This window comes from Siphateles boraxobius, unplaced genomic scaffold, assembly GCF_051911475.1.
Source record: "Siphateles boraxobius isolate OS27281-9 unplaced genomic scaffold, OSU_SipBor_1 1, whole genome shotgun sequence".
Classification (NCBI taxonomy): Eukaryota; Metazoa; Chordata; class Actinopteri; order Cypriniformes; family Leuciscidae; genus Siphateles; species Siphateles boraxobius.
In genome coordinates, this window is record NW_027508699.1 from 25,842,197 (window position 1) to 25,869,854 (window position 27,658).

General features: G+C 40.9%; 2 protein-coding genes across 2 annotated transcripts in view; one reads left to right on the forward strand and one right to left on the reverse strand.

The window, feature by feature from the left end:
* The window catches only part of b4galt2 (UDP-Gal:betaGlcNAc beta 1,4- galactosyltransferase, polypeptide 2), a 147,637-nt gene that overhangs the window by 93,097 nt on the left and 26,882 nt on the right, over window positions 1-27,658 (reverse strand). The window lies entirely within an intron of this gene.
* On the forward strand, window positions 21,398-23,540 carry LOC143739179 (uncharacterized). The gene is made up of 2 exons (XM_077231480.1): window positions 21,398-23,226; window positions 23,313-23,540. Exons 1-2 carry the CDS (start codon window positions 21,651-21,653, stop codon window positions 23,366-23,368), a joined length of 1,632 nt encoding a protein of 543 aa, XP_077087595.1. The 5' UTR covers window positions 21,398-21,650; the 3' UTR covers window positions 23,369-23,540.

Sequence of the window (27,658 nt, forward strand, 5' to 3'; positions counted from 1 at the left end):
TTCAGCTTGGCAAGCCTTTTCTCAACAGCTATAATCCTAGATCCCAGAAGGTACTGTGATCACTTCCTCCAGTTTTGTCATTGAACACTGCGCGTCCTTTCTATGGAAAATGGGCACTGTCTTTGTTCAGGAATTTAGTAATTGATTGCAAGACCTTAGAAACAGACAGTTTTGTGTCTCAAATGAGGCAGAAATTCTCAAAACCCACATCAATAGAAAAATACTGTACATGAATGTGCCGACAGTCAAAGGAGGAATCCATGAAGCTGCTATATATTGTGTTGTTGGTCCCTTTTCTTTGAAGAGCCATAAATATGACCCAACAGAAGCCTTGGGCAGTTTTGATGGCCGCAGTGAAATTATACCCCACTAAACTGGCTTTCATGTCCATGCTGAGAACTCAGAGCAGGGTTCCATTGTAATTGGAGTTTTGGCCAAGCGGTTTGAGGGCTTGTTACTGGCTCAGCCTTATCATTCTGTGGCCGCACCAAAGCCTGGGGTTTAACTGGGCCACATGCACCCCTCTCCACTGCCAGCTGGAGAGATATCTGAGCAGAAGGCCTATAGCTGAAAATTATTTTGATTGAAAGCTCTAAATCAGACTTTTGGTACTGACCATCAGTTCTGAATTAAGTCCAAAAGACAAGTTTTATATAAGCTGAAAGAGACAAGAGAGAAAATACAAATAATTTTCAAACAATTCAAAAAGTAGCACACAGGCAACACATTCTGTACCAGTAAGGAAAATATGAACTCTTTGTTTTGTATTTTTCAACTGAACAAGCTAATATTTGTTGTGTCTCTTATGTAGCTTATTAAAGCGAACTTTTGATGAAGTCAGCTCTGCAGTAAAATCTATAGAAATCATGGTTCTCAAGTTTTATCAAAAGCTTGGAGTGAGATCACATGCGGTTAGGGGAGGAGCCCTAATGGAAGCCCTTTACTTGCACAATGTTTGATTTGTTGTGTGTAAGTTAATGCAGCCAGAAATGATGTGATCTACTTACCATCACCATTTTTATTACTGTTCATTTTGTGATGATCTTCTATTACTATTATATATTCTCTCTTGACTAATGTGTTGTCCCTTTCACATAATGTTACTGACTGTGAATTTGTTAATCATTTCATGAGGAACATGGGCTGTTGTTACTGGTGTTGTAAAATTGTGCTGTGTATGAAAACGAGAGTTATCCCCAAAAGTTATTGGGTAAATAGCCTATTTGACAGCTTTATGCTCTATGTAGGGCTGTCGCGGTTAAGGAATTTCCCTTGCGGTAATTGTGAGTTGCTCAATAGCGCGATATGCGGTTTAACCGCCATTTATTTATTTATATTTATTTGTTGCTATATAAATACGTGTTATGATGTGGTCAGCATACAAAAAAACAATGTAACCAATGTAACCGAAACTAAACAGCGTCTCCGCGCATTGAAAGGCTGTCACTCAGCGCGCAGTTGTTACGCCAACTGACTGTCTCTGAGTGAGTCATTAAACCGTTCATTCAACAAAAACGTTCAAAAAAGCTAATCCCTAAATGATAGATGTAATGAAACAAGGTGCTAATTATTGTTTAACTTTGAGCTCCACTTTTCAAGGCTCAGCTGGGCAGCAATGCTTCACTTTTGGGCAAAGCTGAAGCAATGCTTCACTTAATAGGGACCAATGGCATTGATTCAATGCGTGACTCGCTGCTTCCCCCCCACGGCTTCCTCGCGCTGTGTAATGCTGACCAGCGCTGACGCCATTCATGGTAAATACCCTTACACGTTAAAAGGATAATAGCCTACGACAAATATTTCGCGTTCCTTGGAAACGGCAACCTTTTCACGAATATACATGACTTGACTTCAAAAACAGACGCAGGTAATCTCACGAGCTCAGTCGAACACATTCACTGTCTGTTTAGGCTTAAGTCCAAATCCACGAATCCTCTGTACAAATCACCATGATAAACAGTCTTGTTATCATTATTAACTTATTTAACATTCAATACACATGGTACGAACCACGAAAGGTGGCCTTATGAAAAAAGAAAACGCAGTTCACGGTTGCTGCGGTTACTTGCATTCCTCTGCGGTTGGCCTGTCAGTAGCGCGGTACTGCAATATTGCGGTTATCGCGACAGCCCTAGCTCTATGACTAATTTGTTTAATTATAAACCGATCCATAAGCATTATTTTGTTGTACATTATTCAACACGCCGTTTTAGTTTAGGCTATGGAGATATTGAAAACTAGAAACTACTATTTAGTTCCCTTAACCGCTTTTGAATTGGAACCGGTTTCGTTCAATTCTATAACAGCTGTGTTGCGTTCAGTCCAAAATGGCGGAACTGCAGCTCTGCGCATGGGGGCGTTTGTTGCAATGGAACGTTATATTGAGTTTCGCCTCTAGGTACTTCTATACTCTTTGACTACATTGCTGGGCGGAGGAATAAATGTGGTATAACTATTATTTTTTGTTGCTGATGTTTATTTTATGAATAAAATAAATATTAAAATAAATATTTTTTTGTAGTAATCATTTTATAAAAAGCAATAAGCTCCTTGAAGCCGTGTTTTACAGTGAATTTAGAACAGATAAGGGCTATTGTTAGGTAAGACGGGGAGCGGAGTAAAACCCCCTCAGCTGTTCTAAATGTACTGTAAATCACAGCTTCAAGGGGCTTATTGCTTTATTATACACTACTATTCAATAGTTTTGGGTTGATAAGACTTTTTTTCTGTCATGATTCTGCCCTCGTGTCCTTGATTTTCTCTAGTCTTGAGGCAGGATCATGACAGAATCATGTTTTGTGTGCAAGCACATGGTCTTGTGTTTTGAGCCATGTGCTTGTGTTGTCTCGTCACGTCACCCCGCCCCCTTGTTATCCTCGTCTCGTCATTATTGTTAAGTCAGTTTCACCTGTCCTTGTCTAGTCAGCTTCACCTGTCTTTGTCATTAGTGTCTCCCTATTTAATCCCCTTGTGTTTGCTGTCCTGTGTCGGTACATTGTCTAACTTTGCGTGTTAATCCCTGTGAGTATCTTGTCTGAAGACCTGTTTAATCAGTATTGTGAGTTTGTTTCCTGTCAAGTCAGAGTCTTTGTTTGTCATCGTGTCTTAGTCTTGTTATACTCTGCTCCAGTCCTGTTTTACCCCCTCGTGGGTTTTGTTTTCTGTTTTTGTCCAAAATAAATCATTTGAGTGTCATCTGCTGTCTGCGCCTGGGTTCTCCTTCCATCTTCATGACAGAATGTACCGACCAAGACAGAACCCAGCAGACAGTATGAGCTTTCCTGCCAAGCAACCTTCGGGCCCCTCTGATCAATGTTGGTTATCAACTTCCCGCGACAGGAAGAGCATCAATCTGCCATGCTCGCCTGAGGGTGAGTGGATCCTAAAGAACTACGCTCAGGTTTTTGATCATTTCTCCCGGGAGGAGTCAGAGACGGCTTTCCCGTGGTTTGCGCCTGCCGCCTGCCTGCCAGCTATTCCCGAGGGTCGTATGATCGGCGTCGCGACGCTCGGGGACCAGGCTGGTTCTCTCACGACTCCTGGCACTCCATCTGCACCTGCTGACCTCCGTGGGAAGCGAGGGCGGCGGACCTCGTGGGACTCTCCTTCTGAGTCCTCAGCGTCGGAGTCTATCCGGCCAGAGATATCCCCTCCTTCGCCCAGCACAGTTACCACCGTGCTTCCCCAACCGGTCACAAACCCGGCTACGGCCTCTGCTTCTCGATCGAGGAGAAAGAGGGGAGCCTCCTGTCCTTCGTCAAGTGTCGTCGCCGAGCCCGCTGCAGTCAGCGCAGTCGCCGAGCCCGCTACTTCAAGCGCCGTCAATGAGCCCGCTACTTCAAGCGCCGTCAATGAGCCCGCTACTTCAAGCGCCGTCAATGAGCCCGCTACTTCAAGCGCCGTCAATGAGCCCGCTACTTCAAGCGCCGTCAATGAGCCCGCTACTTCAAGCGCCGTCAATGAGCCCGCTACTTCAAGCGCCGTCCATGAGCCCGCAACTTCAAGCGCCGTCCATGAGCCCGCAACTTCAAGCGCCGTCCATGAGCCCGCTCCAGCTAGCGCCGTCCATGAGCCCGCTCCAGCTAGCGCCGTCCATGAGCCCGCTCCAGCTAGCGCCGTCCATGAGCCCGCTCCAGCTAGCGCCGTCCATGAGCCCGCTCCAGCTAGCGCCGTCCATGAGCCCGCTCCAGCTAGCGCCGTCCATGAGCCCGCTCCAGCTAGCGCCGTCCATGAGCCCGCTCCAGCTAGCGCCGTCCATGAGCCCGCTCCAGCTAGCGCCGTCCATGAGCCCGCTCCAGCAAGCGCCGTCCATGAGCCCGCTCCAGCTAGCGCCGTCCCAGAATCTACTGAGAGACTTGCGGCCGATCTAGCCGCAAAAGAGGTTCTGAAATCGGTTTCTGCTCGTCAGGAGATGCCCATCTTCCTTGCTGCCAAGACCCTCTCTGATTATTTGTTGTGTCTAGCTAAAATCCTCGAACTCCCTGTTTGTCCTGTCTTGTCTCCAGCCCCCGAGCCTGCCGCTGTGATCGCTGCACCCAGTCCTGCCCCTTCGCCTGCTATGTCCGCCGTCAGGAGTCCCGTTTCCTCACCCTCTGTCTCTGAATCTGTTGCTGCTACCACCGAAGCAGTATCCCAGTCTGTCTCCACTAATTCCCGGACTGTTTCTCCGTTCGTCCCTGTCTCCACCAGCCCCCGGACTGTTTCTCCGTTCGTCCCTGTCTCCACCAGCCCCCGGACTGTTTCTCCGTTCGTCCCTGTCTCCACCAGCCCCCGGACTGTTTCTCCGTTCGTCCCTGTCTCCACCAGCCCCCGGACTGTTTCTCCGTTCGTCCCTGTCTCCACCAGCCCCCGGACTGTTTCTCCGTTCGTCCCTGTCTCCACCAGGCCCCGGACTGTTTCCCCGTTTGTCCCTGTTACCACTAGTCCCCGGACTGTTTCCCCGTTTGTCCCTGTCACCACTAGTTCCCGGACTGTTTTCCCTGTCTCCACTAAGCCCCGGACTGTTTCCCCTAAGACCTCTCCTTGTGTGTCTCCGTCTAAACCTGCCCAGAGTCCTCGTCCTCAGCCCTCATCCCGTGGACCCAAGACCCCCAGTCCTCCCATCCACCCTGGACCTCCCCCCATGAACTCTGTGTTTCCTCCACCTCCTTTGCCTTGTATGTTGTTTTTGATGTTACATCCTAACCCGGTTGTTGTGTTTTCGTGTTTGCCATTACTGTTATTTGTCATGTTTTGTTGGTTTGTGTCGATGTCTCAGTCTGTCATGTCCCGTGTTTGATGTCCCCTTGAGGAGCGTCTGGTAGCCGCTCCTTAAGGTGGGGGTTCTGTCATGATTCTGCCCTCGTGTCCTTGATTTTCTCTAGTCTTGAGGCAGGATCATGACAGAATCATGTTTTGTGTGCAAGCACATGGTCTTGTGTTTTGAGCCATGTGCTTGTGTTGTCTCGTCACGTCACCCCGCCCCCTTGTTATCCTCGTCTCGTCATTATTGTTTAGTCAGTTTCACCTGTCCTTGTCTAGTCAGCTTCACCTGTCTTTGTCATTAGTGTCTCCCTATTTAATCCCCTTGTGTTTGCTGTCCTGTGTCGGTACATTGTCTAACTTTGCGTGTTAATCCCTGTGAGTATCTTGTCTGAAGACCTGTTTAATCAGTATTGTGAGTTTGTTTCCTGTCAAGTCAGAGTCTTTGTTTGTCATCGTGTCTTAGTCTTGTTATACTCTGCTCCAGTCCTGTTTTACCCCCTCGTGGGTTTTGTTTTCTGTTTTTGTCCAAAATAAATCATTTGAGTGTCATCTGCTGTCTGCGCCTGGGTTCTCCTTCAATCCTCATGACATTTTCAAAGAAGTCTTATTCTGAAAATAAAAAATACAGCAAAAACTAATATTATTAAATATTACTACAATTTAAAATAACCTTTTCTGTTTGTTCTTTTAAAATGTAGATTAATCCTGTAATGGCAAAGCTGAATTGTAGGCAGCCATTACTCTGCATTAATCATTATACATATGCTGATTTGGTGTAAAAGAAACATTTCTTATTATTATATTGAACAAGTTGAAAACAGCTGTGTTATATTTCAATGGAAACATTCAGAATTCTCTACACAGACACATTCAGGATTCTCTGATGAATAGAATATAAAAAAAATAGCATTTACTTTAAATTTACTTGGAAATTAACAAAGTCTTTACTGTTACTTTTTATCTATTCGGCAGGGATGCTTTAAAATATTAATTTCTTTAAAAAAAAAAACGTACAAGTGCCAAACTTTTGAACAATGCTGTGTATGGAAGCTGCATTTCGGTATCACAGTAAACAAAAAAGGTAATTGCTTTATGTTTTGCAATATGACTTCATATATAAAAAAAAAACACTTTGTTTCTCGTAATTACAACTTTATATTGCACAGTGTGGGTTGATTTCTTATTTTAAACTTTCTCACAAGTACCTTGTAAGGTGGAAACTGGCTTCAATATTCATATACAGAATAGAATATATACAGAGAATTTAGACCCTTAAAGTCAGGGTAGGTGATTTGTTGCAGAAACATTTTTTGTTATGCTGGTTGAAAGTCTCTTCACATAAGAAAAAAGCCTGAAAGGTTACAATTGCATTCTACTGTGATAACAGTGCTTCTCAAAGGAACGTCCCAGAATACAGAAAACACCAAGAATACTAGTCAATCATTGTTCATACAGTTCTTGCATTGACAGAAATCCCAGGACATTGTGCTATTGAATGTGCCCATCCAATAATGACGAGAGGAAAACTGTAATTCAGAGAAAATTTTCTTCCAGTCCTCAGATTTTTCTAAGACTAGACCTAGAAGTAACTGTAACTAGTGCATCAGTGCTGCAACAATTCCATTCTCTTTATTAGTGTGGGAAAACAAACATTTGAGCCAGATCTCCAGAGGCAGCGGCTACATGATCAATACAGCTACAGTGGCTGGAACCATTACTGCTGCGATATTTACAGTGGTGACCTACTTCCTCAAGGTACAAGCGATTTACTGCTTCAGCCTTTTCACCAGGCAAGTGGACCAAAACAACTTAAAGTGGTTGTGTGGCAAATTCATAGAGAGAGATATTGACTTAGAGAAGTTTATATGCCTTGTATATAAAATATCTATCAGGGTGTATCGGCAATACACACCATTTATGATAAGCCAGTCTAAATAAAGTTAATTCCATGCCGATATTTACTTGACAAGCTCAATAACATTAGCTTTTGTGGCTACTGTGAAACAACACCATGTGCTCAAAACAACAAAACAAAGGGCCTCAATTAGGTGACAGCAAATCTGATCAGCAGCTAAACTATTAAACCATTAAAACTATTCTGCAGCCAAACTTTTCATCAGTTTCATTGCAGCACCTAAAGTCCTCATGATTTATGAGCAGCCCACTTACTAGTGGATGTCGCTGAGCATTGTCTTTAAATCTAATTAATAGAAGTCGTTCATCTGTGGCTGACATTAACTACCACTGACAATGACTATACAGAACACTTTTCCCTCTGCTTTGGGGTTTGGTTGAAGATCAGGGCAATAACAGTGACAAAAAAACCTTCCAGAGGTAAACAAGGACAAATGGTTCTAACTGTTTAAATGTGACAAAATGTCAATTCTGTTTAAAAAATAAAACCCTGCTATTCTCTGCAACAATAATTTTTACTGGAACAATCAATATGCATCAAATAACTGAACAAACTCAAAAGAAATGTACAGTAACAGAGGCTATTTTTAATAGCAATTCAATCAAATTTGATTTGGAGTTGGGTTTTACATCGCCTCTTCTGTCTTCTTTAGAAAAGAATCCCAACACTATCTGTGAAACATGTCATGGTCCAATTGCTAAAGTATTCAAAAAACTATTTTCCTGTCATAAACAACTGTCAAACTATCAGCAGTATCGTGTTGATAATGCTGCTGTCTTTTCACTAGCTTTCAACAAAACTGAGTGCTGCTATTCAATTTGGGTTCAGAAGACATCAAGGAACTTGACTTTTATTCATACACACACTTTCACGTGTCACCACTGCACGGTAAAGACATTCGTACATCTTGAGAACACAAATAAAGATCTTTTTAATGAAATCTGAGAGCTTTCTATTCTCTATACATTTTCTATATACAAGGCATATAAACTTCTGCTCCAAATTCCACATGTATTGAATTAGGTAAAATCAAGCTTCATCAAGTGTACATGACAGTGCCATGCAGAAGGGCAAGAATTATGGTCACGTAAGATGATTGACAGTTCTAGATCGAATGGGCTAATGGGCTAGATCGAATCAGGTTGCATAGAAGTTATATTCTGTATGACGAAATATTTTGCAAACATGTGAGAATAAATCAATATTTCTCCAAATATGCACACTTTTGGACAAAGAGCCCTAACGGACGCTGTCTAATGTATCTACTGTATGTAAACCAAAATTTCACCAGACGTGACTAACAATTAATGCAAGTTGTTATTCTATTCAAACTATCAAAAATTACAGATTGATTATTTTACACTCCTGACATAAGTTAAGAAATGATTGTCACTGTAACCTAGTTTTATCATAAACAGTGGTCAAATATCGAAGCTGGAGTCATAAATCTTTCTAATGATACTCAGTTTTTCCAGAATTTTTCCAAATAAAAGTGTGATGTTTTAAATAAGTGAATGTTGAACAACAATCTGGGGCCGGTGGCGATCTTTGCATTTAAAGGAGTTTCATAGCTTCAATTGAGTACTAATACTAATTTAATGTAGAAATTACATTTGTTTTTTCTGTAGCATTTACTTCACCATAGAATGATTTTTATCAGTATAGAACACAAGAACGCCGTTGTCATTCCATCAGCTGCTGTTGCTTAAAGTCATGGGTGCATCTCAATCTGCTCCCTAGTTCAGTAGTTAGGGCACTGATCAGGGAGTATGCCATTTTAAGGGCTGTCTCAATCGCAGAATCCTTCCAGTTCGCTCCCTGAAAAGTCTCACAATGCACTGTGAAAACCAGGGTGCATCCATGCTCACTATGTTCCCTTAATGCAGCACGAAATGTTCTGAAGCACGAAACATAAATCACGTGAGCCAGCTTACTACACATAACAAAACGTGATAGAAGTTTTTAAAAATACAAACCATTTTACAATTCTATTTCAGCATTAACATACATCGCTAAACAGGTAATGAACATAATCTAGCAAACATTTTTCATTTATTTAAGGCTGAATTGTTGCACGTATTTGTAACAAGCAAAATATTTACCATAATGTACTTTAGATAACATTGCAAGTAATGTCAGAAAGATATCAGCTCTGCTGTTATTCATAAATACCAGTAGTGATGTTGTACACAGAGGACGTTGTCACGTCGCCGGAAATAGATTCATCAGTGTCCCAATGTGTAGTGATATACACGATATACTGCTTCACGAGTTTGGGGGCTATAGGGAGCTAGGGAGCTGATTGAGACGCAACCATTTCAAGTGATCCTGAAGAGCTTGATTAGCTGGTTCAGGTGTGTTTAACCAGTTCAAGTAGAGTTGGAGCTAAACTCTGCAGGACAGCGTGTCCCCAAGAGCAGGGTTCAAGACCTCTGAGCTTCAGGAAAGTATCACAAGATAACAAGTTACTAAATGTGTTCGACAACTGTGTAAGTAAAAAAATTGCAGCCATATGAATTCATGCTGGGAACACAAATGGGACTGAATCACAAAACATATTTCTATTATAAAAAAAAAAAAGAAGCTACCTGCTATGCTTTTTTTTTAACTTAAATTATTGTAGTATACATAAACCAAATTCACAAATGGAGTAAATCTTTATTTTTTTTATTTTTTTCAGCATTCTTTGCTTGTTTTAAAAGTAATATTTTCTTTTTATGTTTTACAGTGCATGATGTACAAGAACAATGGAAAGTTTCCATTGGAAACTAGCCATTTCAACAGGCCGAGTTTAAAAAAGCATACCGCTTCCTCTCACTCTCTTTTTCTGTTCCTAAAAACAGTTTAAATGTAGCAGAGAACATTTGAAAAGACCTTCTGCCAGAGAGGAATTTGCCAGAGCTTAAGGATTGCATTCCTCTTTTTTAATAATCAATTACTGTGGCATGCAGTTGTTCTCTGATAGAGCTATCTCTCTCTCTCTATGTGTCTCTCTCTCTCTCTCTCTATCTCTATCTCTCGTTCATTACATTGTCCTTCATTCTTCAAAAAGTGAAACAGAAACTCAATATTGCGGCAGTAACCGGACGACCTTGTGATCGCAGCAGAAACACAAATCTGTAGAAACATATTTTGTTACAAGTGCCAAAAGTGGTCGAGCAGCATTATTTCATAATTTTCATAATTACACGAAGCACAAAATCCATTTGTCACAAATCAGAAGTGACATGTGATGCCACTGGCAGGTATTCTCTGAGACAGCGTCCACTTCTTACCATTCCGGCCCCCTCAACACCGCACCTTCCTAAAAAAATCATCTGACCAGCTTAATGTCACTGTGCGGGAGTGACTCATCATCAGAGACATTCTCAGGGCTCGTCTCACATTTTGGTGCCTATGTTTCAATTGCAGGAAATGTGGGCCATTCTGTTAAAGGCCCCCTGTGGTAAAAATCAGGTTTTTAAATGTTTTTTATATGTCTATGTGGTGTTTTTAATGTGCATTTATAGCCTGACGTCGTCATACTCAGATTCTAGTCAGAATGTGAGTCTGATACTGCTCCATTGGGCTGTGATTATGGGGTGTGTTTCAACCGAACCAGGAAAGAAAATGCCTCTGCAGTCAATTGGATCGACAAATGCCTTGATCGCGGTTCTCTGTTCCTCTTTTAAAATGAATGCGCTGTCTAAATCTTCTATAACAGATGGCTGAATCTACACATCTAAATTATCCAGCGGCAGCCATTCTTTGATATAAACGAATTCAACCCAAGTGCTCTTTGGTGACGTAGATAATTACGTTACGGTTGATCATCTGTCCAAAATCTTATAAAGCCCGCCATATGCATAATGCAAGTAATGCAAGTCAACACCATTGCTGAGTATTTTCTCCTTAAAACTGAAGTGATCTAATGACAGTTTCAAAAACGCGGTTCGAAATCGCTGGTGATTATACGTCACAAACTACCTTGTAACCAATCATGTCAATGTGCCGGCGGGCTTTAGCATATAATTGACAGCGAACTAGCCAGCCTGATCTCATGAAATTGCATATCTATACCACAAATGTTATTTCTCGTGCCATTTATACGCCAAAAATAGTTTTTGCTTGCATATGAGACGCAGTTTTCGTTTGCATGTGATACGGGTGATGAAAAATCGGGTGATTTAGCAATATAGCGGGTGTATGATGTACAGTATATTACAATGTTATGATGAACTATATGCGGGGCTAATTAGCATATTCATGAACGTGCGTATACTAAATAAAGCAAGGGTGTAGAGTTGCATTCAAGCTTTTAAGGCATGACGAACTTTTTTCACATGAAATAACGTTTAAATATGTAATTTAGGCGCTCAAAGATGAGTTTTAAGGGATACAATTATTGACTACAGGGGGACTTTAAGCAATTCTTATCACTGTTTTATTTTTTATTTTAGACTTTATATGTGATTACAATTTTTGAAGCATTAAAAAAACTTTTTAGAATAAAATGTATTCATATTTTATTTTGTAAAGGATTTATTTAAAAAATGAAGGCATGACACAACAGGCAAACAAAAATAAATTGCTGGGTTCCAAAAAATTTTACCACTGATGTTTGCTTTTGTGCCTGCAGTAAAACGCCTCGGTTACAACTGTAACCGGTTCCCTGAAGAGGGAACGAGACGCTACGTCAGATTGACGTTAAGGGAACGCTTTGCGTGATGTCGTCTCGAAGCACATGTAAAATCAGTCCAATGGTGTGGCGGAACGTCAGAGGCGGGATGACGTTTCAAACCAGGAAACTATAAAGCCTGAAAACAGAGAGCGCCAGCCAGCCTTGTATCCAGATCCAAGAGGATCTGGATACGTGAGGGAGAACCAAAGTGGACAGTGAGACGTCTCTCGAGAGGCAAACAGATGCACTTGTGCCTGGCTGAACACCCTTCATATCTGCTTCACCACCTCGGGGTGGAGCGTCCATTGCCCAGGCCTCAGCCCCTGTCTTGATAGGATGTCTGCTCCTATATTCTGGGCCACAGGAGGATTTGGTGTGCCAGTTTGCAGAGTGGGCGCGAGTGCAAACCCCCCTGGTGATTTATATAGGCGACCACTGATGTGTTGTCTGTGCGGACAAGCACATGGTGGCCCATGAGATCTGCGAGCAAGAAATACAGCCAACATCTCCAGACGGTTGATGTGCCATGAAAGATCGTGGTCCCTCCACAGACCCTGAGTTGAGCGCCCGTCTAGGATCGCTCCCCAGCCCGTGAGAGAGGCATCTGTCATTAGCATCTTGCGACGACAAGAAGCTCCCAACACTGGACCCTGGGACAGGAACCAAGGTTTCTTCCACATAGCCTGGGCATGTAAGTACCACCGCGTAACCCTGATCATGCGAAAGGGGTTGCCCCTTGGGGAAAACCCTTTGGTCCTGAGCCACCACTGCATGGGTGCATGTACAACAGTCCAAAAGGTATCACATTAGACGCTACTGCCATCAGACCCAACAGTCTCTGAAACTGTTTGACAGTGAGTGACTGGCGTAGTTTTATTCTTTTCACAGCTGAAAGGATGGACTTTATACGTCCTGGTGACAGATGTGCCTGCATCGACATTGAGTCACATGTAGAAGAGCGTTCGACAATGCAGGAAATCCAAAATCTCGACCACAAACAGAGCTAACAGATCGCTGTAACATGCAGATTATGTCGTTTTGAAGACAATAAACATTTTTGCAATGATATTTGACTTACCTGTGTTCTTCGAGCCCATTCAGGCATTTTCATAATAATAGATTATGTATAAGGTTATGCTAATCGATAGACTTTATCATTGTTGCTTTATACATAAAATATTATATTTTCTGTCTGATTTTTTTTTTTATCTGAAGCCAAATCAGATCACAGAAGGTTATTTAGAACACTCGAATTGAGTTATAAAGTAAGTTTGGAGCACAAACATTGTCTTGTATTGATGGTGTGCTAAGCTAATAAATAAAGTCATATGACATGGTCTTGAAAAACATTTACCTATATACAGAGTTTTTGACATATCATCTTCAGATTTTAAGTATAACATGGCCAGACATGTGGCTTTAGCTGCAGTGCATTTCTAGATTGATACAATGCCAACGTTTTTTCATAAAAAAATTCTCATAACTAATTTAAAAAAAAAATCTATTTATAACTATTTTTTTCATTATGACAATAATTAATTCTACATTTACAATAAACTACCAGGTGTCCGCTTTCAAATGAGATCATACTTGTGCTTTTAGTATAAAGGGTTCATGAACTGTATCTGTTTCAGTTTGGGTATGCCATTTCTGGGGATTTTTCAAAAGTGGGGTTGCAGCTTAACAGGTTGTAGTTGGAAACAGAGACCTCTTTCAATACATTCAAGGGTTGCTGAATTTGACAAGCCCTGATCTCAAGCTGAATTTTCTTATTTGTACAATCGTATAGGCCTCCATAGACAATACATTGCAGACCAGCACATGTGCATTTCCCGATGCAATTGTGTTTTTGTAAATTGCACAATTTGATTTCTCTGAATCCATTGCAGTAAGGCCAGTCAGGCTCACCATGATGCACAGGGAATTATCATGTTATGGTATCAATCTAAATGGGAAAACCATCGAATTGTACTCAATGGCCTTTGTGCCCTGTCATATGGCCTTGGTGCCCCCCCCAAAAAAAGAAAAGGTGGAGGCCAAATGGCCTTGCCCCTAAAATTACATAATTCCCACCCTGGCGAGGACGATATCTTGATGCCGAACCGCCAGCTGATAAGACTGAGCCAGAAACAACCAGTCGACGATGTAGTTCATGATGTGAATACCCTGCAGGCGCAGAGGCGCCAGAGCTGCATCCACGCATTTCGTGAAAGTGCGGGGTGATAGTGCTAGGCCGAATGGAAGAAGTCGATATTGGTAAGCTTTGTCCCCGAAAGCGAACCTCATGAACTTCTTGTGATATGGAAGGATGGAAATGTCGAAGTATGCATCCTTGAGATCTATCGTGACAAACCAGTCCTCGGATCTGATCTGTGGCACGATTTGTCTCAGTGTTAACATTTTGAACTTTAGCTGCATGACGGACTCGTTCAGCACTCGAAGATCAGCACTCGTGCAACCCTCCATCCTTCTTTGGAACTATGAAATACCGGCCGTAGAATCCGGCTTCCCTGTTAGAGGGAGGTACATATTCTATGGCCTAAATCTAACAAGGTTTTTACTTCTTGTTCCATTACCACAGTGGTTCTCAAACTTTTTTAGTCGTGCCCTCCTTAAACCTTTAAAGTAATCTGCCCCCCCCCCCCCAAAAAAAATGTAATAAATAAAAACGGAAAGATTTTTTTTTAATTAAAAAAACGTGCAATGAAAAGCACCTACAATAGTTTTACTTTGTAATGCCATTATTTCATATAACAGTAAGAGAGAATAATAATACAAAACGTAACTAATAATACAAAACGTTTTAATTTAAATAAACAAAAACATTTAAATATTTCAGTGATGCTGTGAAGGCAATATATAAAAGCACAAATATATGACTGCTTTTGACAGCGCCTCACGTCACAAGCTCAGCTTCTTATTCGTCTTTTCACCGGAACACGCACAGCAGCGGAGTGGCGAGTTCACAAAACCAGCTTGAGTTTCGGTCCGCTGAAGAAGTGCTTTTCTACGGCAAGCAACTTTTATGTTTGGCTTGTTCCAGCAGTGACAAGTCAACGGTCTGAAGAAGAACGATTGAGTGTTATTGCAGCTCGATGCCGCTTTATTAAGGCAAAGCGCTGACCGCTATTCACGCACTTGAATGGCTGTTTTTTAAATTTTTTCTGCTGATATGATCTCCCGCGCCCCCCCTGGAGTATCCTTGCACCCCCCTGGGTGTCCGCCCCACACTTTGAGAACCACTGCATTACACGAACCTGCTCGGGGCCCACCACGGTGGATAAGACCCCCATAAACCTGGGTGGGCGAGACCCGAACTGAATTTGATACCCTTTTTCTATGGTCTGCAGGACTAAACGAGAAACATTTGGCAGTAGCTTCCACGCTGCCATAAATTCTACTACTGGTACCAGCCTCTCAAGACTGGCCTCTGGTTTTTGTAGTGCAATTAGCCTGACGCCCTGTAACGGCGAACTGGCAGGGTACGACTCCAGACTGCTCTGGAGCCCTCCTACATTTCCGGGTGGTCCTTGAGATATGTGCTCGCCGGAGACCGCTGCGCCCTGAAGCACACAAGGTAGCAGGGTTGGCAGAAAGGTACCCTGAGGGCACCCGCCTGCTTAGCTTCCTCCTGAAACCTCTCAACTGAGTTTACAGCATTGCCGAAAAGGAAAGAAGGTGATAGGGGCGCATCCATGAGAAAATGTTGTCCTTTTCCTTTATATTCCTCAGATTGAGCCACAGCTGCCTCTAAGTGGCCACCCGGGCTGCCATTTAACGGCCGTTGGATTTAGCCGTTTCCTTGGTGACCCTTAGAGATGAAAGTGAAAGTGAAAGTGGCACGTGATGGCCAAGTGTGGTAACCCATACTTGGAATTTGACCTCTGCATTTAACCCATCCAAGTAAGTGCACACACATTAGGAGCAGAGTAGTGAGTAGTGAACACACACACACACTACAAACGTGGATACACACACCCGGAGCAGCGGGCAGCCTTGAGTGGCGCCCGGGAGCGATTGGGGGTCAGATGCCTTGCTCAAGGACACCTCAGTCATATTCCTGCCGGTACTGGAATCGAACCAGCAACCTTTGGGTCACAAGTCCAACTCTGTTACCATTAGGCCATGACTTGAGGGTTGAGGTTGTGAACGTGAAGACAGGAAACGTTCGTCCAGCTTGCTTATGGAACGAACGTCCTGTTTATCTACTGGCCAGTCAATACTCAATACTCAACCGCTCTTGTCAAAACCTGAACCAGCTCTTCAAATATATCAGATTGAGGTGGCGAATCCTCAGTATCTCTTGCATCGACACGATAGTTGCAGTGTCGGTGCCTCCACCGGGGCGGAAGGAACCGCAACGCATACTTCCAAACCCTGAGAAAAGGCACTGGATTTATCAAGGTGAAGGCAGAGATAAGTCAAGGCCTGTCTCTAACATCGCTGATAGATCGATTTGCGAACCCCAGGTCTGTGATCGCCGCTGTACCTTGGCAGCAGAGGGAACAGAGCCCTGGGGAATGCGAGCCTGAGCGTCCTCGCAAAAGAACGCCGGGCAGGATCGAAGCATCCACATAGGAAGCACATCACAGTGCTCACAGCCAGCACCCTTGAGCGCTGACTGTGCATGATGCTCCTCACCTAAACAAGCTACACAAATAATGTGTGTGTCCCCACCTGTTAAATAACACAGGCAGGGGTGCACACACCATCTTAACTGCTGCTTAAAGACAAAACAACACCAAATAACAAGAACAGTTTCACAGAGAGTGCTACTGAAGGCACAGAAGGTGGCGCTCTCTGTTTTCAAGCAGGCTTTATAGTTTCCTAGTTCGTGACGTCACCCACCTCTGACGTTCCGCCACACCATTGGAATGATTTTACATGTGCTTCAAGACGTCATCGCGCAAAGCGTTCCCTTAGCGTCAATCCGACACAGCGCGAGTTCCCTTGAAAGGGAACACTGAATATAATTTTTTTTTTTTATGTGGATATCCCCCAAATCTATTAATTCTGTCAAATTTAGACCTGATGTGTTTAAAAAAATAAATAGAAGTCAGTATAAGTTACTTCTGCCAAGAGCATAATGCCAGTGAGATTCATCATCATATTCTCGGAGCTTCAAACATTTTGAAATGAGAACAGTAGTCTCTCCAACTGGCATGAACATGACATTAGCGACAGGCAGCTGCGAGACCTCGTATTGATCTCACCTGTGTCTACTGGTTAAACCAGACGGGATGAGAGGTCACTTATCCCGTTAGTGCAATAACAGCCATCAGTTTAAGCTTATTGTATTAACAGGCCTTGGCCTAATCCAATATATGCACATCAAATCCTTTGATCTCTTTTAGGACATACCCCTGATCTCCCAGAGCTGACTTTCCTTACATAATCCAGGGAAACACAATGCATGAATAAACAGTTCTAATAAATACGCAAATGCCTCTGAATAAATCAACAGAAACTGACACTGACTGAATTTTCTGTCTAATTAAAACAGCTGGAAATAATAAATATAAAAACAATGACATTCTGTTCTCCATTTCTGATGTTTCGTATTATAAACAGTGTTATAAAGAGTGGTTTATGTGAAATGAAACGGCTGCGCCCACATCTGCATTTTAAATTTAGCCACGTATCCATCCCATAAAAAATATATCTGACATTCACACTCTCTGCTCAAAGATGTCCATCACAGTATCACAGAAAAAAACAACAACAATTTTGTAATCTCCTTCTAGATGACAATTTTAGTCCCCTGTTTTGTCATTTATCATTTGGAAAAGCTCACTGCTCATCTAGTTAAGGCACCAACATCTTAATGGCTTCCCGGGTGTTATGGCGGGATGAATACAATTTTCTCTGCCTGCCATAGTGCTTGCCTCTTTAGCTCCTTGCGTTCACATTTGGCATTCAACGATTCTGTGTCTACAATCTTCTCTCAGACACTGAACCGATGTGACAATCTTAATACTGCCGCCCCATTAACTATCATATTTCGAGGATCCGATGAGCGTCCAAACAGGCCAGCAGTTAATCAAAACAAACCTGTCTGAAACACACGCCATAGCACAGGCAAGGTAATTAATTTAAACCAAAACTAAAACTAATAAACAAATTGTTTTCATTAATTTTATAATTGTAAAAAAGCTGTAATAAAATAAAATAAAATATAAATATTAAATATTATATACTATAATAACTAAGTGAAATAAGTTGAAGTACTAAAATGACTAAAGTTGAAATAAAAATAAATTAAATCTAAATAGAAATATTAAAAGCAAACTAAAAAAATAACAAAAGCACATAACAAAATTACTTTAGTAACTTAAAATAAAATTAAAATAAAAACTGAAAATATAAAAATAAAAACAATTTAAAATATGTATACTATAATAGAATATAAATAATACTAAAATAACACTGAGCACAGAAAACAGCCTGATTTAAATAAATGTTTCCCTTCCCAGAGCACTTCGCCATCTTAGTGATCAAGGGTCGTTAAGCTTTTGCATCTCATCAAATTCTAATTCTTCTAATTATTAGTCTAACTATTACATCAACTTATTCCCCTAAGACAGATTTATCTCTTGCTATACACTGTAAAAAAAAATGTTACTTTAAAATACTGTAAAAACACTACGGATTAACAGTAAGTTCCCATACTATACAGGGAAAAACTGTAAAATATATAACCGTATAGTTCATGTAATTTTTCCCCAAAAAATATTGTTAAATGTACAGTTTTTAAAAGTAAAAAAGGCTAATCAAATGATAAATGAAGACTTCACATGCAAAAGCCTATAAGTCCGTCTAACGTTTTTCTTTAATATTAACATTTTTATCAGGCTCTTATGTATAGGTTTATACCTAAGTACCGACATTTCTGAATGGGCTGAGGCTGGGATTTAGTGAGTTTGAAGTGAAAGTATTTGATGAACGTATAGTATGTGTGGAGAGCATTCACTCAATAATATTATCAAATTTTTGACATTGGTGGCTTTTAGAGGCTTTTGCATCTGAGGTCTTTAAATGTTTCTATAATTTCTATAATTTTCTATAGTTTCTATAATTTCTACATAGATTTGATACAAATAGTATTTGTTATCAGTTATGCACATTTGGGTTTATATGACATCTGTTGTTTAATCAATTAATGTTTATTGCATTATTTTAGTGTTTTGTGTTTGTGTCAATGGTTTTCAGTATATTTTAAAGGTACAAAATAGCTTTTATTAGCAGTGTACGTTATAGGATTTACCAGTTTAATTGCCATTTTCTTGTTTGTAAATTAGAGTTTACAGGTTGTTCTGTAAATATGTTTACATTGTTACTGTATTTTTTACAGAATTATTTAGTTACTCTAAAACATTTACTCTAAAATACAATCAGATTGATCATGTTAAAGCTCCTGGTATCGTTTAAAGCACTTTGAAGCTGCGCTGAAACTGTCATTTGGTCCTTGAAACGTTTGTGTCCTATTGAAGTCCATTATATGGAGAAAAAGCCTGGAATGTTTTCATGAAAAACCTTAATTTCTTTTCGACTGAAGAAAGAAAGACATGGACATCTTGGATGACATGGGGGTGAGTAAATTATCAGCAAAAGTTTTTTTTAAAAGTGAACTAATCCTTTAACGTTATCTTAGTAGCTATTTATAACTTATAGAAAGAGTGCAACCTTATAAAGTTACATGTATTGCAAAATACATAATGATTTGAGGACCAAGTTTGTAGTCAAAGTATGGGCAGGCCATAGTCAATGTAAAGCATATTGTTGATGTTTCAACAATATGCAACAATATACTATTGTTGATGTTTCAACAATATGCAACAATATACTAACAATATACTATTAGTGAATGTTCCATAACTGTTTATAATCCACCGTCATTGGTGGTCCTGCTTACTAGCCTGCGCGTTCACGGCAGGCTCCGCTGTGGGGGAAGAGCTGTGGAGGGAGGGCTGTAGTGCAGCAGAGAGCAAGGGGGTTGGACCTGTAAGTTGTGCTTGTTCAAATGTTGCTGAATTATCAATGCTTTTCCATTTCAATTTCCTCCACTTCAAATGCACAAATAAAACATGGTTACTTAAATATCTGAGAACCTGTAATCTCCCTGAAAGCAATTATGTTTCTGATGAGGAAAACAAGATGTGATCATATGAGCAAAGCCAAACATCCTATTCTGTGATGAATGTGCAGTCAACAATGATGATAAATAAAATGAGTGGACAAAATACCACTGAATATTTCACTCTTGCAAAAATGCCACTTTACACAATTTGACCTGTTTTAATAGACAAAGGCCGCTGCACAACTGAGCATTGCTTAGCGGATGAAAATGTTCCATTATAAAGAAATATGTGTAAAGGTATTCTTTTTTTAAAACAAGGAACATTAAGTTTCCTTACACTTGAACTAAATATTCAGCGAGCGTGTTGGAGGAAGCAAGAAGGCGCTCCAGGGAGGTGAGGGGCAGAGCATGGACCCGTCTGGGTGATGCCAAAGAGCTATTTATACCTTCAGCTCAGGCAGAGAACCCTACAGACCCTGGGGTGCCAATACAAAGACATAGAAATATTAGAAAAACACTTAAAAGCGGATTAGATATTACTAGGCCACAGGAAATTCCATGTACCAAGTAAAAACCGAAGAAGGATCATGAATAATTCATGAGAGAGATACCAAGAAGCATCTTAAAACAAGGCTGAAATGGATGAACAAAAGTGCATCTTTGCTATGGCTTTAATGGAGAGAGGATTGAAACTTGAACTGAGATTATTACAATTTTGCTTCTCAGTCATAGTTATATATTCATTTTTCTGTACAGTTAAATAACTGCTGCAAAGTTAGAGAGGAAAATGCTGATGTTAAACAACTTGACTAGACTTTTTCTATACCTTTCTTCATCAAGAAGATAAAAATATGAAGTTTTAATTAAAAAGAGAGAGATCAAATGCCAGGAGGTGTCTGTGCCTGGAGGACTAACCATAAGGGACTGAACCAAGAGTCTTTAAAAAAGGTTTAACAGTGTTAAGAATTGAAAAGAATTGAGGGGGGGATCTTGAGACTGCCTATAAAAATTCCAAGACCACCGTTAAAAGAAAAAGAGAAAAAAAAACAGAGGGTCCCATTCTGAATTTAAAAATGAAATGAATCAATTAATTAAATTTAAAAAAATTCCTCCATTCAATTTTTCATTAATGATTCGAAACTGATTTTCCAGTTTAATAGTTAATAGAAAAATCACAAACTAAAACTGAACCAAATGAGATCATAACGCCCTTGTTAATACATTCATGTTTCTAATGAGAATAAGAACTTGCTGCATAATTTACAGTATGCATAAGAAAGAGTTTTTGAAGTTCATGAGGAGAGACTGGAACATCAATTCAAATACTGTTTAAAGGGGTCATATAATGCCATTTTTGTACAAGTTAATATGAATCTTTAGGGTTTAAATGAAAACTTTGGGTAATATACTTTTATTAAATTTATCATTAGTATTGTAAGAAAACACTAATTTTACATGGTCAGAAACAGCTCTGTTTTCAGCACGCTGTTTCAGTGCATAGACCTTCTACTTCCTGCTCAGCTACTGTTCGGACGCTCTCGCTTACTGCTCCGCGCTTTGCTCTATCGCTTTTATATTTCTATATTTTATCTCCTTTTATCACCTAATTTTAACTTCAGCAAATCAGCACAGTGCTCAAACGTTTGGATTACTACAAAAAAAAGCAGAATTATTTTATTCAACCAGCCTCCCACTGAAAGCTTACATTCCGGGGAAGAGAAAACAAAACTGCCTACATTCATAAGGATAAGAAAATGCCTCCTCTGGAATCTACTTGCTGCTCCAACTGCCACAGACTTTTACAAAGGATTGCAATTCTTGAAACAAAGTTAATTGCGGGACCACCAAACCAGACGGAACACACAACAGAGCTTCGTCATGGACGTCCTCAGCATACAGCCGGTGAGTCCCATGAATCTAGTGCTTCTCGACAGGCCATACTGAGTGTAGAGAAACAAGCCGATCGTTTTACTAATCGATGGCACAAACAGGGTGCGAGACCCAAAGGCACTCGAGACATCAGATTGTCACGAGCATCACATATTACTGCAGTAGCATCCTCTACCCCAGATACGGCTCTGACAAGGACTGCAAACACTGGTCTCCTACCACCGCCTATACATCTTGAGAACAGATTTGAAGTATTAATGAATGAGGAATCCCCAAATTTGATGAATGTGATTGAACACAGACTGAATCAACCAGTAGCTAACACTGATGCTAACTGGGGCTCAAGGTCGAGCAGACAGCGGCACTCAGCTCACAGTGCAGCCGAGCCCAGGACTCTGATAGTGGGCGACTCCGTAATCAGAAACATTAATAGCAGGGATACAACAACGTGCTGCCTTCCACAAGCAACAACATCTGATGTAAACAGGGAACTTCAGAACATTCTGATGAAACATAAGACTGCAAATCGACTGATCATTCATGTGGGGAAGAATGATATTCATAAAGAGCAGTCGGAACTTCTTAAAAAGGATTTCAATGAACTTTTTGAAACACTTAAAAGACTGAAAGTTCAAACATTCATCAGTGGACCACTCCCAGCAAGAGGAACAAACAGGTTTTCACGGTTGCTTGGGCTTAATACATGGCTGCAAAAAACCTGCAATATAAAAGGAGTGAACTTTATTGACAACTTCAATCTTTTCTGGAGTCAGAGGCAACTGTTTCAACAGGATGGCCACCACCCAAACAAACTTGGTTCAAGAGTGCTAAAGGACAATATCTACTTCTCCCTCCGTCATCCTTCTGCAATGTGTGCCAATCCACTCAACCTGAATGGCACACACACACCTGGATACAGTATGAATGACCACAGGATTTCACTTCAGCCCCTGAATGGACATGCGGTTGACACATCACACAAGGACAGTGATAACACCACTCAGCCACAACAACCTCTGCTCACGGACACAATCTCAGCTGAGCCCTGCCCACAGAGCTCACCACAGACAGACTGTGACATACCAGCACTGCTCCAATATACAGCACCCAAGGACGACTTTCTGGAAAACAGCCAGGGAAACCAGGACAGCATATTACAGCCTCCAATAACACCAGAGCAAAAATCACTCTCACTGGAAACATTATCACTCTCTCCAGCATCTCCACTTCTGTGCTTCTCAGAGAAAATGGAACAACTGGTGCACGCTGGAACTAGACTATCCCACTCTTTTGCTGCGAGCCCCCAGATACCAACCAAAAAACGCCAGGCCCCACAACCACCAAAGCCTACGGGCCCAGCTCGCCCTCCCCCTCCCCCTGTGAGAGCTCTTCGGCCTCTGCCACAGCGCCAGGGCCCACACCCTCCTCCGGCGGCTCGAGGTGAACCAAAAACAACTGATACCAGCTCTCAGTGATATGTGTCGGGTCCCCGCTATGATAACAATAACTTTCTCAAATGTTTACAGAACAAGCGGGAACCCAGTGTGCCTGTATGTTTTTCTATTGCTGTTCAATTACATGATAGAAAGTCTAAGGCCTTCAAAAGCCGTACAGCAAACCCATCTAATCTGGTGCCTATTACACGACATACCAAGATTGCTGTGGGGACAAAAAGTAAGACTGTTAAGTTAGCACTTTTAAACATCCGCTCACTTAAAAATAAATCACTTTTAGTCAATGACTTAATAACCACATACAACCTGGATTTTATGTTGCTAAATGAAACTTGGCTAGAAGAAAGTTGCAGTGCAACAGTCCTCAATGAAACAGCCCCTCCTAACTTTACTTTTATGAGTGTCTGCAGAGCTGTCAGAAGAGGCGGAGGTTTAGCTGCTCTTTATAAAGATGTCTATCAATGTAAGCAAATATCATTTGGGAATTACCCGTCTTTCGAATATCTGGGTATTGTGTTAAAAGGTGCTCCACGCATTTTACTTATCATTGTTTACAGGCCTCCAAAATACTCTCCAGCTTTTGCTGAGAACTTAACAGAACTGTTAAGTTCTATTTCCTCAGAGTTTGACTGCTTTGCCATTGCTGGAGATTTTAACATTCACATAGATAATGCAGAAAACAATATGGCAAAAGAAATCAAAACTGTTTTAAAAACTTTTGATCTGACTCAGCATGTACATGGAGCCACACATAATCGTGGACACACTCTAGATTTACTTATCAGTAAGGGTCTAAACATTTCATCAATTGTTATTAAGGATGTAGCACTGTCTGATCATTTTTGTATTTTCTTTGATATATTGATCTCTCCTGCCATTGAAGCTAGATCTGTGTCTGTCAAGAAGAGATGCTTAAATGAGAATACTAGTGTACTATTTATGAAGGCTATATCTTTAACACCAAGCATATCTGCTGACTCTGTTGATTTTCTCCTTGATTCTTTTAACTCAAAAGTTAAGAGTGTAATTGATGATATTGCTCCTGTGAAAGTCAGGAAGAAGAGTGGCAGACAAAAAGCACCTTGGAGAAATTCAACAGCAGTGCAAAATATGAAAAGACAATGCAGAAAAGCAGAGCGCATGTGGCGGAAGACAAAACTTGTAGTCCATTATAACATCTACAAAGACAGCATCCATGCTTTCAATAAGGAACTAAGCAAAGCTAGACAGACTTTTTTCTCGAATATTATAAACAGCAATATAAACAACACGCGCACTCTTTTTGCTACTGTAGAGAGACTGACAAACCCCCCAAGCCAGATTCCCAGTGAAATGCTCTCAGTGAGAAAGTGCAGTGAGTTTGCTTCTTTCTTCTCTGAGAAAATCAATAATATTAGAAAGGTGATCAGCTCATCCTTGAGTTGCGCTGGGGTCAGGCAGATCAAACAACAGCACGAGAAAGTAGCAACTATGTCTGATTTCGAAGAAATTGATGGCAAAATTTTGGAAGAAACCGTACAGCAACTAAAAACATCAACCTGCGCCCTTGATGCACTTCCCACATCTTTTTTCAAAAATGTGTTACACAGCTTAGAAGCAGATCTCCTAGAAGTGGTAAATGCCTCACTTCTCTCTGGGAGTTTTCCGACCTCCCTGAAAACTGCTGTTGTCAAGCCCCTCCTGAAAAAGAGCAATCTGGATAAGACCATATTAAACAACTATAGACCGATCTCAAATCTTCCTTTCATAGGCAAGATCATTGAAAAAGTTGTCTTCAATCAGCTGAACAAATTCTTAAGCTCGAATGGATACTTTGACCATTTTCAATCTGGTTTCCGACCGCACCACAGTACAGAGACCGCGCTCATAAAGATAATAAATGATATTCGCTTAAATACTGATACAGGCAAATTATCAGTGCTGGTACTACTCGACCTCAGTGCTGCATTTGACACTGTCGATCACAAAATACTTCTTGACAGGCTGGAAAACTGGGTCGGGCTTTCTGGGATAGTCCTAAAATGGTTCAGGTCATACTTAGGAGGCAGAGGTTATTATGTGAGTATAGGAGACCATAAGTCTGAGTGGACATCCATGACATGCGGAGTCCCTCAAGGCTCAATTCTTGCGCCACTCCTATTCAACCTGTACATGCTCCCAATGAGCCAAATAATGAGAAAGAACCAAATCGCTTACCATAGCTATGCAGACGACACACAGCTCTACTTAGCCCTATCGCCTAACGATTACAGCCCCATTGACTCCCTTTGCCAATGCATTGATGAAGTAAACAATTGGATGTGCCAAAACTTTCTTCAGTTAAACAAAGACAAAACTGAAGTCATTGCGTTTGGAAACAAAGATGAAGTTCTCAAGGTGAACGCATACCTTCAGTCTAGGGGTCAAACAACTAAAAATCAAGTCAGGAATCTGGGTGTGTCTCTAGAGTCAGACCTTAGTTTCAGTAGTCATGTCAAAGCAATAACTAAATCAGCATATTATCACCTGAAAAATATTGCAAGAATTAGATGCTTTGTTTCCAGTCAAGACTTAGAAAAACTTGTGCATGCTTTCATCACCAGTAGGGTGGATTATTGTAATGGACTTCTCACTGGCCTTCCCAAAAAGACCATAAGACAGTTGCAGCTCATACAGAACGCTGCTGCTAGGATTCTGAGCAGAACCAGAAAATATGAACACATCACACCAGTCCTCAGGTCTTTACACTGGCTGCCAGTTACATTTAGGATTGATTTTAAAGTATTATTACTGGTATATAAATCATTCAATGGCCTAGGACCTCAATACATTGCAGATATGCTCACTGAATATAAACCCAACAGATCACTCAGATCATTAGGATCACATCGGCTAGAAATACCAAGGGTTCACTCTAAGCATGGCGAGTCTGCTTTTAGCTACTATGCCAGCCGCAGCTGGAACCAGCTTCCAGAAGAGATCAGATGTGCTCCTACAGTAGTCACATTCAAATCCAGACTCAAAACACATCTGTTTAGCTGTGCATTTACTGAATGAGCACTGTGCCACTGTTCGTCCGACTGTTTGCACTGTATTTTATTTTATGTTTTAATTATTCTGATTTCTGTATTTTATCTTTTATTCTAAACTGTTTTAATTATTCTGATTTCTTTTGATTATTTTAATTTCTTCTATGTAAAGCACTTTGAATTACCATTGTGTATGAAATGTGCTATATAAATAAACTTGCCTTGCCTATATGTCTTTAAATGATGATGAGCTTTGCTCATTCCGCCCCTCTGTTCTTTGGGGCGTTTTGACATGAAGCACGTGGAGTTTTGCCTTGACAACAGTTGAGGGTATATTTTGCAACAAGAATGGCAGTGGGAGTCTCTGAGGAAACATCTGTTCTACCATACCAATTTGATCCGGAGTCGTACCCGGAACAAGATGACGGCCCCGAAGAAGTTTGACAATTAAGGCTCGAACAGGACGTTTCTGAATGGTTGGTTAAAGTAATGTCACTTTGATCTATTTTTGTAACTTATGTACTGGCAGGGTAACTTAGAGTAATGAGATACAGACGCTATGTGTTTACTGATCTATAGGTTAGTTCGCTGACAGATTGATGTGATAAATGTAGGCTTGTCAGTGATGTGTAACGTTATCTCAGTGTTAGGTACAACTGTCAGTGCTGAAACATTAACCATAACGCGTTGTTTATTATAAACGTGGGATTATGAATTATATTGAGAACGTCGTAACCTTACAGAGAAAACATGCCGCTGTGTTAAAATGACTGCTGTGTTTATTATTGCACCCAAGAACAGAAGTCAAGTCAAGTCAAGTCAAGTCAAATATATTTATATAGCGCTTTTCACAATACAGATTGTATCAAAGCTGCTTCACAGTATCAATCAAAACAACTTAACAATGTTTGTTTATTACTGGAAAAAAAGACATCCAAGTTTGGTAGAGCTAATCAATGGTATGATTGGTTAATTAATTTGAATATCCCCAACTGAGCAAGCCAAAGGCAACAGTGGCAAGGAACCGAAAAACTCCATCCAGTGACCTAATGGTGTCCTAACACCCCATCAAATGACCCAATGGAGAAAAAAAAACCTTGGGAGAACCCAGGCTCAGTCGGGGGCCAGTTCTCCTCTGGCGTTTATGAACTAGAGGCCGAATTTACAGTAACTGTAAGATAAAAATTTATATGAATGCCTGGCTAAATAGATGCGTCTTCAGTCTAGTTTTAAACTGGGAGAGAGAGTCTGAGCTACGAACAATATCAGGAAGGCTATTCCAGAGCTTCGGAGCTAAATGTGAAAATGCTCTGCCTCCTTTGGTGGATCTGGATATCCTAGGAATGACCAGAAGCCTCGAATCTAGTGATCTTAAAGAGCGCGATGGATTGTAAGGCGATAGAAGATCCG

What these genes read in the sequence shown, in the direction of transcription:
- LOC143739179 (XM_077231480.1), top strand. Translation starts at nt 21,651, where the DNA reads ATGCCTCCTCTGGAATCTACTTGCTGCTCCAACTGCCACAGACTTTTA. An exon ending in CCCTCCTCCGGCGGCTCGAG is followed by an intron (nt 23,227 to 23,312) that starts GTGAACCAAAAA and finishes AAATGTTTACAG; the next exon opens with AACAAGCGGGAACCCAGTGT.